General features: G+C 32.5%; 1 protein-coding gene and 1 long non-coding RNA gene across 42 annotated transcripts in view; both read right to left on the bottom strand.

The window, feature by feature from the left end:
- The window catches only part of LOC127711496 (uncharacterized), a 73,291-nt gene extending 65,431 nt beyond the window's left edge, over nt 1-7,860 (bottom strand). For 39 of the 40 annotated variants that reach the window (XR_007986728.1, XR_007986758.1, XR_007986761.1 and 36 more), the window contains exon 1: nt 7,727-7,860. This is a non-coding gene — a long non-coding RNA (uncharacterized LOC127711496). Of the gene's footprint in view, nt 1-5,563; nt 5,722-7,726 lie in introns of all 40 variants that reach the window. The other variant, XR_007986736.1, reaches the window with a different exon arrangement.
- A 2,947-nt stretch (nt 7,861-10,807) lies between these two features.
- LOC127711483 (uncharacterized) lies at nt 10,808-16,062 on the bottom strand. 2 transcript variants are annotated; one of them, XM_052217552.1, is made up of 2 exons: nt 15,952-16,062; nt 10,808-12,717 (listed from the first exon to the last, which is right to left on the bottom strand). In XM_052217552.1, exon 2 carries the CDS (start codon nt 12,714-12,716, stop codon nt 11,022-11,024), a length of 1,695 nt encoding a protein of 564 aa, XP_052073512.1. In that variant the 5' UTR covers nt 12,717; nt 15,952-16,062; the 3' UTR covers nt 10,808-11,021. The 2 variants fall into 2 exon arrangements, with proteins under 2 accessions (XP_052073512.1, XP_052073513.1); XM_052217553.1 differs by lacking the exon at nt 15,952-16,062 and adding an exon at nt 14,916-15,037.
- Nucleotides 16,063-16,697: the final 635 nt, after the last annotated feature.

Raw genomic sequence — 16,697 nt, 5'->3', positions numbered from 1 at the left:
TTTTTAATTATTAATTTTTTTGATTCCACCATTGATTACCATAACTTTTGAAGGCAGTCTCCATACATTAGGTTCACTTTTGTACACTTAAACAAACATTACTTGTCTTGAATGGATAGATGGTTGCATCTGGGTTGAAATTGAAAAATACTTATCGTACCTCCAAAATGGTATGGGGGTGTAAAAAAACTAGAGGCTCTCAAGAGCTTGTGCCGCTCGCTGACTCTTCATTGTCATTATTTGGTAGTATTGTGTATAAGTTTCATACAATTTGGTTGAGGCAAACTTCAGTTAGAGAACGGAAACGAAATACTTTGCTATTGCGCAATACCATGTTGTAGCGCAATACTGTTTAATTGAAGATTTCTTGCTATTAGTCAATACTGTGCAGTTGAAGATTTCTTGCTTTTGTGCAATACTGTGCAACTGAAGATTTCTTGCTATTACGCGATACTGTGATATTGTGCAATATTGAGCTATTGCGCAATACTGTGGAATTGAAGATTTATTGCTATTACGCAATACTGTGATATTGTGCAATATTGAGCTATTGCGCAATACTGTGGAATTGAAGATTTATTGCTATTGCGCAATACTGTGGAATTGAAGATTTATTAATATTGCCCAATACTGTGGAATTGAAGATTTCTTGTTATTGCGCAATACTGTGCTATTGCGCAATACTGTGGAATGGAAGATTTCTTGCTATTGCGCAATACTGTGATATTGTGCAATACTGAGATTTCTTGCTATTGCACAATAATGAGCTACCAGTACCCCAAAAAAGTTGGGGAAAAAAATCCCCCCCCCCCTTGGAGTAATTTCCCCCAAACTCAATCCCAGCCTACCCTTTGTGAGTATGGAACCTTGTAGTACAATTTTAGAGGGATCCATACACTCAAACACAAGTTATTGTATGGAACTAGAAAAATGCTTGATTTGGCCCTTTTTGCCACTAAATCCTGAACGTTTGGGGGAATTACCCCCAAACTCAATCCCAGCTTTCCTTTTGTGATATTGAACCTTGTGGTACAATTTCAGAGAAATCTATACACTTACAAACAAGTTATTTCCGGAAACTACAAAATTGCTTGTGCTTGGCCCTTTTTTCCTAAACTGTTGATACCATAAATCCCAAAATCAATCCCAACCTTCCTTTTGTTGTATTGAACCTTCTGTTAACATTTCAAAGAGATCCATTCACTAAATGTGTTTTCGGACGACGCTGACGCGGACGACGACACCATAGCAATATTCAACGCATATAGTAAATATTAGGAGTACATTGCAGATATTAAGGTCTACTCAATGGGATATTTAAATTGTGTAAGTGCAATTGTCAGATATTTTAGTCAGGGGCGGACGGATACAGCCAATTTTAAGGGGTTCCAACCATATGTTCCCATTCAAAAGCATTGATCGTCAAAAAAGTGGGGATTCCAACACCAGGAAGCACTAACTTTCACTTCCCATGATGTCTCTTTGTATATATTTTTTAAATTCTTATGAATCCTGTATAATGGCCTTATTGACTTATAATGCTACATTTGTACATGTACATGCTCAAATTGGCATTTTTGTATGTTAAAAGTACATTCATTGTGTGAAGAAGAAATTTTTGTACCAAATTACATTTTGCCATTTAGGATAAAAATATAACTTTTATTGTATGAGAACTATAATCATGACTATTTGTCAATCTGATTTTTTTTTCATAGCCTGATTTTAATTAATCTACATTGTTGACTTTATTAATTCTGTCCATGAAAAGTGAACTGTACTAGTAAACTACATACTGTTACATGTATAACTTAATCAATAATTATTAATTCTGCAAAGTGAATTCAATCATGACGAACATTGTATTATTATGCTTAAACCATGATTGTTACGACATATGATAAGTGTGAGCTGAGAGTCTGCAAGGTTTTTATGGATAAGTGGCATTCTGACTTTCTATCTGATAGGTTTTTGTGTGTCAATATTTGTGTTTCAATCTAAAAAGAAGATGTGGTATGATTGCTTATCAGACAACTCTCCACAATAGACCAAATGACACATAAATTAACAACTATAGGTCAAAATCCGTTACCGCATAGTCAGCTATAAAAGGCCCCGACCCGAAATGACTAAATAATGTAAAACAATTCAAATGAGAAAACTGACGGACTAATTTATGTACAAAATAATGAACAAAAACAAATATGTAACACAGCAACAAAAAACAACCACTGAATTACAGGTTCCTGACTTGGGACAGGGACATACAGAATGTGGTGGGGTTAATGTTTGAAAGTGTCAACCCCCCTAACTTTGGACAGTGGCGTAATAGTACAACATATGGAAGGCTTTTATTAAGTTGTATTATTCATTTGTGAACTCGGAATCTAGAGAAAAGTAGATAATCACAGAAAAAATGTGCAAAATGTGTTGTATGAATGGTCCTCGTCTAACAGCCTTTATGAAGCAAGTCAAATGTCCATCATAAAAATTTCACTAAATTTACATTTTACAATGGCTTTTGTAACTGCTGCATTTCACATACTATATTTCTCTTCTACTGTAGGATAGTAAGGATAGTAAGTGGTTCAAATATATGCCTTTTGAGACTACATGTGGAAAGGCATGCAATAGAAATGAGAAAAAAAAAAAAAAAAAAAAAAAAAAAAAATTATAACTATAGCTTCAGTATGCATTTCTAAATGTTAATACAATGTATGTGCTACGACCTTAATTGACCCTGAATTATTTCCAGTGTTATTTGGCCTAAGACCATTTAATACTAATATGATATGCTATTCGTTATTTGTAATTTACTTTCTATTTAAAGTACATTTTGAAGGATTATTTATAACAAAAAACACTTCGCAAATTTTAAATTGCTGGAAAAGCTATGCCTATGGATACAAGTATATTTCAGCCTGAAAAAGAAGGGCTGGGCTCATTGTTTTGTTGTTCACCATGTTTACTGATTTTGTTTTGAAATAATTTCCGCTTTTCGGCTTGCAAAAAAAATTTTAGGGGTCGCGAATCGCTCTTTGAGCACTTGCATTCAATTCATTAGTACATACTTAACAGTCTTCCACCTTTTCATGATTTGTTTACATCAATCTTTTGCATATTTGCCGGACCTTTTCTAGTGTAAGACAAGGATGATACTGCTTCATAAGCTACCAAAATGAAGATCGTTATCTATAATTTTTGACCTGCGTTACAGTATTCATGAAAAGCAGTTCACGTGTTCGATTATTAGGTCTTTCCACTTTTCGGTGATATAAGATTTTTCTTATATAGTATCATACAGTTTATACGCTTTTCATTTTTACCCATTCTAAGCCGAACAATTTTCTTTGTAGGCGTAATGTCCCTATTCACTGTTTATCAAGTGTGTGCATCTCCTTTGTAACAAAAAAAGATATCGACAAAATTCTTTTTCTAAATTGTTTGTCACATCCTAATAATAAATTTGTCGGTATGCTTTTTTTTAACTCATAAACCGTTAACCGTATAACCCTGGAATCTTTTTATTTGAGGTCCCTAGGTCCTAACTTAGAAAATGAGGTCAAAGTCAAAGGTCAAGGTCAAGTTCTCAATTTTGACTTTTCCTTGTTTTTGCATTTTCTCAAACACTTTTAAAGATATATATGAAACAACAAGTGCAAAATATTTGCTTGATTGTAATGAAGATATGTTACATTAGAGCTGAAACAATCTAATGGCATCTTATAGGAGTAAGTGCCCCTGAAATGTCCAATTATAAGATTAATTGATTATTACTTCAACTTGGTTCATTACAAAGCCATATGACCTTTTACAAAAGGTTGGATAACATATGACCTTGAAGAATGACAACTGGAAGTGACCTTGAGAAAACCGGAAGTAGCCATTTTTGCACTTTCTTGATGGAAAAGTACTCGGAATCCATATATTTTGTAATTTCAATTCATTAACTTCAGTGTGAAAGAAACTATTATATGAGACCGGAAGTGACATTAACTTCACCGGAAGTAGCTAATTATCTCCCTTATTTCACTCAGAAGTATATAGAAACCACTTATTTATCGCATCAGTATGAAGAAACTGATGATAAGATGCCAATTTTAACTTGAGTAAATACTAACTAGCTTCTTTTCAATAAATTTAAAAATTGCTGTGGAAAGACCTTCAATTGTTCTCTGAACAATTGGTTTTTAATTATGAATTATAATTGTCTTTCTCTCTTCTCCATCTTAAAGATCATGCTCCATATTTTTAGAACGGTAGTAGATTTTCTACAATGAAAATTGAAAAAAATAAACTTTATCAAGTATTGAAATTGCAGTTTTTAATTATTCAACTCTTCCTCAATGTAGTTAAATAAAAAAGAGTATTTTAATACTCAATTGTTATTGTTATGGCAAATTACGACAATAAGCATGACTTACGATATCATTGCGGAACTTCATGCGCAGACGGCGCGAACATTTAAACCCCCGAACTATCTTAAGATTGAAGTTGAACACACAATGCTACTAGCGGGGCTCGAAATCACAACATCAGTGATGCATGGCTAGTGATCACTGTAGAAGAAAAAATGTAGACCAACGTGGCCACAAGGGCAACAAATGTTATCGTCTTTACGCTTCTGAATGGCCTTTCAAATTAAAATTAGTGTAACTTCAGAAAATATTGTTTACACTTTTTATGGCTAATTTTGTAGAATGGTCTAAAAAACGAGATTAGTTTTTTTGCGATTTCAAGAAAATCTGCATGCAGCTATATGTATCAGATATAAGAATGCGAGTTCTTATTAATGTGATACTCATTCAGTCGCTTTATAAGTATTAATAAAAACCTCGAAATAATTCCTGAATTTACAATAAATAAAAATTGAAACCTGATATAAGAAAATGTGACAATGAGACAACTCTGCATCCAAGTCACAATTTGTAAAAGTTTTACCATTATAAGTCAAACCTGTCCATTTTTTAGATAACCTTTTTGATCTACGGTCAAGATCATTGTACATTACGAAAGGTCAAAACCCTTTGACATCAACTCTTCGTATCAAAGAGTTGTAAAATTATGATTTTAAACGATTATAAAATGTACGAAGTGCATTATTGAATTAATAGCTTTAACAACGCATCGTTAAAACTAAATTTTAGCTGAAACAATAACCTCTGCACTGAATCTAGCATAGTCTGGGAGTAATTAAGAGATGATTATCATCCCAAATTATCACACTGGTTGACAATTTATCGAAAAAAAACCAAATTCCATATGAGTAACGATTAGTAGCTGTGTTAACGTTGTGTTAAACATGATAAACAATTGTTTGTTCTACTTATCTAAATATTGAAATATTTGTACGTATTGAAATAAAGCCGCAAAACAACATCAAATTCTTTGTTTTCCTTTCGTCTTGCGTTTTTATTCCCCGACAAAAAATGTCATAACAAGATGACCAGTGAAGTGTATTTACCTAGAACTTCACATTCTATAGTTGATATATCAAACATTCTTATAACAGAGAAATGGTTTATACTGTGTCATTTCATACTGTATATTGACATTTGATTACCATTGCCATTGCAAACTGCGAGAATTTCCATGACTTTATCATAATCAATCCCTGTAGGACTTTGGATTCCAAAGAATATTGTTTGTTTCGTATCCAGAAACAAATATATTACTGTTCCCGTCACCTGTAACTCCAGGCGGGCTTTTAAGTTTTTCGCTCTGAAATGAGAATCGCAAGTTCCCTTAATAATCTATTGATAAAATGGTATCTCTTTGTGGCAAGGAACAGAATATCTGGCTTTTGTCATTCGCTTTTAAAAAAATGTTCTGGTTTAAATGCAATAATTCTTTTGTATGGAACATCTTCTTTTTTTCGCCAGTCGTTCCGATTAACATCAAACCTCCAGCATTGCAACCAACCACAAAATTACTATCGGAATATCTAACAATTCCACTAGAGTCATCTCTAATAGTTACTTTGCGTGTTAAAGACATACTTTGTTTATTGTATATTTAAACTGTTCCCCGTCCGCTTTCGGTAAGTGCGAATAGACTATCATCGAGTGCTGCTATTCCTAATGCCTGACACGATATTTTGACATCACGGCATAATTTTCCACTAGATGTAAACTCGAGAAGACATGTTTGTTAAATAGCTATTATCTGACCACTTTTAAAAATAGTACAATCAATAATTTCCAGTTCTTTGACGCTCATTTTTGCAATATTTATATGTTTTATTTAGTGATTATTTTGCAACTGGGTGGCATGCCATCGATTCATTTGTTTCTGGTTGTGATGTAAGTTGTGCTGGAGACAACGGAACAATGTCGTTTTGAATATTTTGTTCCATAGGTTCAATTTTCATTTTTTCAACATTTCTCAAAAATGCCTTTATTTCTTCAATTTCATTTATTGTGAAAACAGTACGGTTTGAATTCGATTTATTTCCAATTTCTTCCTCTTGATTTCGAAACAAACGTTCGCTTTCGTTAATGTATAAAAATGTTATATCATCGGAAAAAATTTTTGCAATACTTTCTAGATTATCTCTTTGCCTACAAAACTCTTTTTCCTGTACTTGAAGTTGTTTTAAATCGTTCAAAACCTTGTATAGTTCTTCATCATAAACTGTTTTAAAATTTTGAACTAAATCGATTAAACAAGTATTGATTCGGCTTATATATGAGGACATTTCAGTTACAATTTTCATTTTCTGACGGAGCATATTTTTCAGGTGTTCTGATTTAATGTTTAGTAAGTTCTTCATTAAATTCCTTTTCGCAGTCAATCGATTCTGTATTTCTATGAAGCTATTAGACAGTTTAACACCTCGTGAAACATATGATAACTTCATAAGAGTACACTTTCTGTGTGATTCTTTAAACAGACAAAGCAGAAAGTATTACAGTGATTTGTACAATAAAATTAAGCTTTTTCTGTAGGGTGCGAATCACATTCACTAGTTTTGTTTATGATGTCTATCGGGAATGCAGTAATGTGTGTATATGGAATGATACTATGATGCTTCAATGATGGAAATTTTGAATGAATTTCTCTACATCTCATGCAAAGGTCCTCATTACATTATAAGCAGAAGGCATACGCCTCTGATACTGCCATTGAACTTTCGTCTTTAGTAAAAAGGGAACAAAGGAATGATATAGTTTTCATTTTGAAGTTAAGATCATGTTATCCATTAGAATATTGAAAATGAAAAAAAAAAAAAAAAAATAAATATAAAAAAGTGTCGACTAGTTTGCTGTGTTAGTAGTGTGTAAACGTAGATTATTTTACCTTGTGACATATTGCTATGGTTTGATATTGTTTAAAGGCAGCCTCTTAAATGTCAAGTTCAGCCAATAGGAATTTGTGGAACTTGTTCCTTTTTGACAACATCCAATGATGTTCATAGTGTACACAATTTTGTCATTTGGTATGACCTCGTTTCCACGTTTACATTGTGCAGATTGTACAAAAAAATAAAAAATAAACATTGTCACCATGCACCCGGGTGCATATAGAAGGGCCATTAATATCATTTGACCTTAAGAACAGTTGGTTTATATTGCACATGACCTCAACGATAATATAATGACAACAACGTAACAAGCTTATAATGTAGCACAAAAAAGATACTTATAATAAGTGCTTAAATAACTTGAATAATATCAATAATTCGACATGATTTACAGACTATAATGTTTTTATACACAACACTCACCTGATATGTTAGATACAATGTATGCTATGCTCTCATTGTAAAGAGACGATTGTTATCTCTCATGTATTTTAGATCAATACGTCCTTGGTCGCTCTTTAAGTGTGTGCGATTATTCGATACTCAATTAAGATTATTTAAAGGTAAGCTATTCACACTGTGTTGTGTATTTAACATTTCAAACGACCTTGTTACAAAAAAACAATATTCAGAATTTTATTTTCATAACCTTCTTTATTGTTTACTTATTTTGTGCTTCTTTTGTTGGCTTATATTTCTTAACATTGCAATTTTCATTGTTTGTGTCTTTATGTAATTTGATCGTCGATGTTATCATTATATAATCATTATCTTACAAATGAAAACAACACTTTATAAACATAGCATTAATTGTTAAAGAATGTACGTTCATGCTACCATTCACAAGTTCATTATATTTTTTATACATTTTCACATTGATCGCTCATAACTCCCTGTTTACCAAAATTATTATATACTTTTACACATACTGGCGATGTATGCAATTTTCATTTATTGATTTCCTCACTTTTCAAAGAGAACAATAACCAAATGTTTATCAAACTTGCCAGAATATACAAAGACGATGATTTCTTTTTTTAAATCTCACTTTAGTACATTTAATATTTGTCATTATCCCTTATTACCGGCTACCGGTACGGCAGATTCGATAGGTTGAACCGTCAAGAATTTTTGTTAATTCCAGTTATCAACTATTATAACTATTATATTCATTGGTCATTGGTGGTTAATTTTCAGTATGGAAATTTGTCAAATTAAGTTAATTACAATTTCGACTTTTTCTACTTGCACATAATAGAAATATTCAACCAGAGTAGGGACATATTATATACACCCGGTAGAGTAAAATGCATTAATTTTGTCATTGTTTTGAAATAGATTTTCCCGAAGTAGTCGGTTGTTGGTGGTTGGTGTGGTTTTTTAAAAAGTTGTGCATTCCGATGTTGTTTTTTTTGTTCATAGCAATTCATGTATTTTGTTTTTAATTACACTAAACAAACATACGAGAAGAATTAGGTGGAAGTTGAGTGAAGTGGAAATGCATTGGGGAATAAATGCATCGTCAGATAGGTTATGTACAAATAAAACTGTTTTTCAACTACAAAGTCGTATTCAACAGCAGATGGCATGGTTCTTATTATGATAACATATTATGTCTTTTGTTCCTTGATGTCTCCCATTGTTTTCTTTACATGTTGAGACACACTTCAAATTGATCAATGCGCTACTGAATAATCTCGAATGACAAACATGATGATCCGCTCATGTGTACAGTTCATGCTTTCAAGCGAAAATGCGTGACGATAGAAATTCCGCGTGTACATACGACTCTTTACATGATCATTGTGATTTTAATATTAGCAACGCTTACTTGTTTATTGTAAATATATCTTGTTATTGATTTTCGGCGTAAAACCAAAATCAGGTTCCTTGTCTAACTCTTGTAGTAATAGGAACATCGATGATATCCTTGAAAAAGGTTGTTTCATTTATTCATCTCAATATTCAGAATATTGCTCTGAATCTTGAAATGATTGCGGCTGAATATTCTTCTCAAGAAATACTCTCGCTTAACCGAACAATCGCTTTCTCCTCGCGTAAGCAACGAATCCATTACGTAACCGGGTTTTAAAACACCATTTCGGGTAATATAATGTATTTGCATTATTATATACCTCTGACTGTACGCTCATGAAATCTTCTCCCTGGAAGTGCTAAAACTAGAACCTCAGTGGGAGCTTTCAAGAGTTGTGTCCAGTCTCGGGTAGCTAAATACCCTAATTACTATTACATTTGTAATCGACTAGGTAAATGATTCACTCAACACTTAGTTTTCAATGCCGTTTTCTGAATCATAACTTGTTGTACTACCCCGATTTCACATCATAATTGAACGACATTTTTATAACATTAGAAACAAACATGTTATGTTGGTACGACACGAAACCACTAACGGGAAGGATTGTGCTTGATTTTCATATGATGAAGACATAATCTTTCAATCAGTTTGATTGAGGTCTGGAGCTGGCATGTCAGTAACTGCTAGTAGTCCTTTGTTAATGTATGTATCATTGTCATTTTGCTTAGTTTCTTTTGTTACCTATTCTGACATCGGACTCGGACTTCTTTTAAACTGAGTTTTACTGTGCGTACTGCTGTGTGTTTATTTATTCGACATTGACTCGAAGTATATGGGGAGGGTTGGGATCTCACAAAACATGTTTAATCCCGCCGAATGTTTGCGCCTGTCCCAAGTCAGGAGCCTCTGGCCTTTGTTAGTCTTGTATGTTTTTTTTTATTTTGGTTCATTTATATGTTTCGGAGTTTAGTGTGACGTCCATTTTCACTGAACTAGTACACATTTTTGTTAAGGTGCCAGCTGAAGCCCGCCTCCGGGTGCTGGATTTTCTTGCTGTGTTGAAGACCCATTGGTGGCCTTGGGCTGTTTTCTGCTCTTTGGTCGAGTTGTTGCCTCTTTGATACATCCCCCGTTTCCATTCTCAATTGTATTGATTTCTGACAAAATTTGTTGTATGGTTCAATGGAGCTCAGATATAAACAAATCATCGAATTATTCATACTCAAAAGAAAAAGATTTGTCATCTTGTTCAACAGGTTTTCAATACATGTTTAAAGATTCGAATAAAAAACTGTACATATTGCAACTGATCAATGAAAACCTTCTTCCCTTTTTTTTTTACAGTGTATTCATATTACTTTTTAACTTATCTATAGTCAAAATCCTTCTCCATTTTAAAGGCCAAAACCATCTACAATAAACTTTATCTGAAAGAGCTATTAAAGAAATAATATTATGTTTTAGCATTTATCAATTAAATAATTTCAATACCGATGCACTATCCAAACCAAATTCATGTGAAAACAGTAAACTGCACCAAATTTATCAAATGCTTTGTTGGAAAGTTACAATTGATAACTCTTCCAAGTATGTAATTTGTTGGCTTGCTGATCTGTCAAATTTCTAAATTAGCTATAAAGTGAGAAATATACCTTGGAATTGGTTCATGTTTTTATCACACATCAAAATATTGAAAAAGATTTATTCATTAAAACAAAGCCATAAAACAACATTATATTATTTGTTTTTCAGTTGTAACAAGTCTCTATTTCATGACCTAATTTTCAGTAAAATAAGAGCATGAACACATGTTTCTCCTTACTTCCTTTGACATTATGCAATTCCAACTTGGATTTCACAGGCATTTTAATAGTAAAGATTTTTATTTAATATAAATTGTCATTGCATACTATATATAGACATTTGACTACCGTTTTTATTACAAACTGTTAGAACTTTTAGGATTTTATCATAATCAATTCCCCTTGGGTTTTGGATTCCATTTCTAGAATTCAGAACTTCTTTTGAGTTTTTGCCGTCATTACTTATCCAAATGATATTGTTTGTATCGTATCCAGAAACAAATATATTATTATTCCCATCACCTGTAACTCCACGTGGACTTCTAAGTTTGTCACTCTCGAATGTGAATCGCAATTTCCCTCTAGAATCAATTGATAAAACAGTATTATTCTTTGAAAAGGAACAAAAGATCTGGCCTTTCTCGTTCGATGTTAGACAAATATTCTGGTTTAAATGCATTAGTTCTTTTGTATGGAAAACTTTCTCTTTTTCCCCATTCTTTCCGATTAAAACTAACCCTCCGGCATTGCAACCAACCACAACATTACTATCGGAATACTTCGTTATTCCACTACAATGGTCTCTGATGGATACTTCAAATATTGAAGACATACGTTGTTTATTGTATATTTGAACTGTATCCCGTCCGCTCTCGGTAAGTGCAAATAGATTGGCATCGATTGCTGTTATTCCTAATGCTTGAGACGAAATCTTGACATTACGGTATAACTTTCCACTAGATGTAAACTCGAGAAGACATGTATGTGTTTGTTCAATGGCTATGATCTGACCACTTTTAAATATAGTACAATCTATAATTACCGGTTCTTTCACACCCATTTTTGCAATATCAATATGTTCTTTCAGTGTTAATCTCGTACCTGTCATTGATGTTCTTGTATCTGATTGTACGGTTAGTTGGGCTGGAGACAATGTTATAATGTCGTCAGGAATATGTTTTTTTAAAGGTTCAATTTCCAGTTTTTCAACATTTATTAATAATGCCTTAATTTTTTCTATTCCGTTTATTGCCAAATCAGTACGGTTTGGTTCTGTCAAGATATTTTCAATTTCTTCTTCTTTATTTCGGAATGAACGTTCAATTTCTTTAATGCATAAAAATGTTACGTCATCGGAACAAAATTTTGAAATATCTTCTAGATCATTTCTTTGCTTGCGAAGTTCTTTTTCCCGAATTCGGGCTTGTTCTATATCTTTTTGAAGCTTCTGCAATTCTTGGTCATAAACTGTTTTTACGTTTCGAATTAAATCAATCAAATAAGTGTTGATGCGACTTATGTATGAGGACAATTCAGTTTCTATTTCCGTTTTTTGTCGGAGCATATCACTGAGGTTTTCCGACTTACTGTTTAGTATATTCTTCATTGATTTACATTTCATTGCTAATTGATTCTGCATTTCTGTGAAACTATTTGATTCTTTTACACCCTTTGAAACATCCGATAATTTTCTAAAACTACAGCTTCTGTGTGTCTCTGTCAAACAGACAAAACAGAAAGTATTGCAGTGAAATGAACAATAATATTGGGCTCTTTCTTCAGGATGCAAATCACATTGGAAAGTTTTGTTTAGTATGTCTATCGGAAACGCAGTCATGTGTGTGCATGGAATTACACTGTGATCCTTCATTGGTGGAAATTTAGAATGTAGTTCTCTACAAATCTTGCAAAAGTGTTCCTTACATTCAAAGCAGAAGGCAATAGCATCGGATACTGTCTTTGAACTTTCTTCGTTTATGCAAGGAGAACAAAGGAAATATACAGTTTCCATTCTGAAAATATTAATTAAAGGCATAATTTACAACAAAAGAATAATTCCATTCTGAAAGTATTGATAAAGACATAGTGTACAGAACAAGAATATTAATAAAAAAAAAGAAAAAAACAAAAAACAAAACAAAACCGATTATATACAAGTCTGCAATTGAATTGGATTAAAGTGCTGAAATAGTAAATTGTTTTGCCTTTTCGCATACCTTATAACCGGCAATCTAGTTTTGGAAATATTTCGCGGTCTACAGCTGACAGCAAAATTTAAAATTCGCAAAAAAAAATTTCTAGAATCGCAGACCTATGTTGATATAATGATCTACCGATTTTCTAAAGATTGAAAAATAATGACTTACAAAAATAAAGTCAGTATTTTATTATTCTAATCAATCTTTTTTTTAGTTAGCAATTTTCTATTTCCGGTTGATTATATTTTCATTTTGTTACCTTGTTACCTTTTCATGTTGTGTTACATCCTTGGCTTTCAAATATTCGTCTATGAGCGTTCCTGATGAAAGTAAATCCAGAAAAGCGCTTCGGACGCATGGAATTTATAACGTGTTGTTTTCATTTGTTGTGGCATATGTATAAAAGCATGTACAGAGTAAACATCAAATAGAAGCGCTATCGAAATTCCTTCTATAAATTTTTTACGCTTGTTACTAATCGCAAATATCAAAATTCACACAAAATAGGATTCCCACTTTTGCCCCAAAATCAATTAAATACGTGATCGTTGATTAGTAACGTTTGATTTTTTGTCAGTTTTTATGGACTTCTCGTTTTTTTAATTCACCTTAGTATTTGGAAGTTTTGTTATACTATTTATCGAATTATTTTCGATTTCATGGTACATTTATAACTTGTTGGAGTCAACAGAGATTTCCGTTGATCAAAAACCGTTTATCAATTTGCAAGATACAAATCAAGATGAACAAAATGGGAATCGTTATAGACCAGTTATGTGTCGACAGTGACAGTTTCTTCTAAACTGCTTGCATGCATCATCATGAAACATAACATGCATTTAAAATGTCACTATACGAAATAAGACACAGTCGACATTTTGCAGATGAGACGACTGTACTGATATCAAAATATCTCAGAATGCCGCTTTTTAGTTAAGAAACAGAAAAATCGTTTCGGTCAAACAATATGACGTGGTGATTGGAACACTTATGTTACAGTCTTTTTTTTCCATATAACCCCGATTGAGCCTTTTTTGTGTCATGAGCACATTTCTTTAAACGCGATTTATATATATGGTCATGCACGTGCAATATGCATCAATTGAGATATATAAATTTAATAGGTATGGGAAGCGGGTTTGTTTCTGCTGCGAAACGAAAAGCTGACTTTGGGAAAGCTGAAATCGTCATGGTGGTCATCTTTTAACTTCTAAAAAAATTGCTTTATACAGTCAAGCTTTTGATACAATTCAAACCGATGTAAAAGTGCTGAATAGCAATTTAGGGGCCAGCTGAAGCCGTCCTCCGGGTGCGGGATTTTCTCGCTGTGTTGAAGACCTATTGGTGGCCTTCGGCTGTTGTCTGCTCTTTGGTCGGGTTGTTGTCTCTTTGACACATTCCCCATTTCCATTCTCAATTTTATAGTCCTATTATTTTCATGCATCCGTTACATTATTTGCTTCTTATGTGGTGCGTACTATAGGTTCTTTTGTTAGGGATAGCTATTCATCGGGACGTGGTATCCGTTTATCTACTTTAAATAACATTTAAAAACATATATAATTAGATTTTATTGCAATATATTACAAGCTTCCTGGAATTAGATTGATAAAGTACACCTTTTTACACAATCAGAATATGTAAATCCACACTAGTAAACAACTCACAATCTAAATAAGGCACACGCAATAAATCTAAAAAATAGACGCCCATTTGGTATCTTAAGATATAAGATAATTGATACACAAATACATCGTATCGTATACCAAATTTCTCATGTCGACCGTAAACCTAATTCGTTTAGTCTAGTCGTTTATCCTCATAACAATGTTAAAACATTTAATATATTGACCTTGTTCTCTTGTTAAATTACACTGTGAAAGCTTGCTTGTTTAAATGATACTAGCCAACTTAAAAAAGATTATTAAGTGAATAATGCTTCTTATTTTGTTTAGATAAAACCAAAAATTTATCAAAGTTTATTTAACAATTATTTAAAAAGCTAAACTCACCTGCTGTGTTATCGGACAGGTAAATTAGCATATTGGCAAGATATGATTGTTATCTAAAACGTGTATCCGATCAATACACTGTAAGTGAAGTAGCTACAAGAGGGTCACATTGAAAATATACGACGGTACGTCATACATGGTATGTTGTGTCTAGTATTTCTGTCTGTCTTGTTACTGTTTGTATTAAGAAGTAATCGTTTGAAAACAAAATGTTTTGAATACTTTATTTAATTCTTTCCGTTGTTATATTTTCTGTTGTTTCTGAAGAGCATTATTATTTTCTCGTATGAATTGATTTAAATTTGTCATTTTATTGTCTTTTATAGCTGACTAAGCGGTATGGGTTTTGTTCATTGTTAAAGGCGGTACGGTGATCTATAGTTGTTAACGTCATTTGGTACATCCACTTCATTTGAACTCTGGTGGAGAGTTGACTCATTGGCAATCATACCTGATCTTCTCATTTTTATGATAACGAAGAACGATTAGCCTTCTGAAAAACTTGAGATCACCATCATTTCTAGTGGTATTTGTGGGCTCATCTTTGGTTTTCTGTCTGTTTTTAGTAGACTGTCGGTTGTTTTCTTGTTATTTGCTCTTGATATCGTCCGGATCGATTATAACGACTCTCATACACATGTTTATAATTCACCTTTTTCATCCGCTAGAATGTATAAGTTGACAAAATGTCATTTAGAAGAAAAGTACTTTCGACATTTACAATGTGGAAATTTTTAAAACAGAGGCAATACAAGAACAATAAATTAACATTGTGTTACTGCTTTTTACTGAAATCTACTTAATCATAAAGAACTTAAATATTGCATTGCCATTAATGCAACTTGAAATTAAGGACAGTCGGCATATTATATATTATCTAAACTAAAAGGAAATATATATTTACATTAAAGCTTTTAAGCAGCAAACACAAACTTGTGATATAAAAAATATATTCAGTACATTAAAACGATACAAAAAATCAATCGATTTAAAATATGCACAACATAGTCATAATAGTTTCATACACAGCACTCACCTGTTATAGTGTCAGATATGGACGATAACTGGTAAAGCACATGAAGCTCGTCGTTAGGGGACGATGGTAATCTCAATTATACGTCCTTAAGATTAAAGCTGTGTATAATTTTAAAAGGTAAGTCATCAATAAATAGTTCAATATGATTGTGTATTTGATATCTTAAACCTTCTTATTACAAGGGATTGTTTTAAAAAGTATATGCCTAAATAATAATTGTTAATAATTTTTGGTTTATTTAAAACTACGAATTATTATCTATTTCTATAGTTATTATCATTATTTGTGTACACGAACATGTACATGTTGAACACTGTAATCATGTACATTATGTAATTGTACAAACACTGAATCAGATATGAATGAAAGACTTTGAGGGTATAAGGCGACAACAAACAAACCAAACCACAAACACATAAGGTATAGACCATTTGAAAAACAAAATCATCGAAAGGTATAACACGTAGATTTCAGCAATATACCGGTTTCCATAGCAAAATGCAGAACTTTTCAACATACTTCTTCCGCTCAGGGACAATGTTCACATACAAAATAAATCTGCAAAGTTTGATGATAAATTTGATTCTCACGCATATTCGTACTTACATTTTTACACCTAAATGTACTCTTATTCTACCATAAACAAATTCAGTACATGTTACTTAGGAAAGCCTTCCCAAGTAATAACGGCAATATTGATTTTTGTCTTAGTCTAAACTATTTAAAAAGTTTGAGATAAAAAAATT

The sequence above is a fragment of the Mytilus californianus genome, unplaced genomic scaffold (genome assembly GCF_021869535.1).
Source record: "Mytilus californianus isolate M0D057914Y unplaced genomic scaffold, xbMytCali1.0.p SCAF_8, whole genome shotgun sequence".
Taxonomy (NCBI): domain Eukaryota; kingdom Metazoa; phylum Mollusca; class Bivalvia; order Mytilida; family Mytilidae; genus Mytilus; species Mytilus californianus.
The sequence above is the reverse complement of the archived record's forward strand: the minus strand, read 5'-3'. Positions and strand labels throughout refer to the sequence as shown.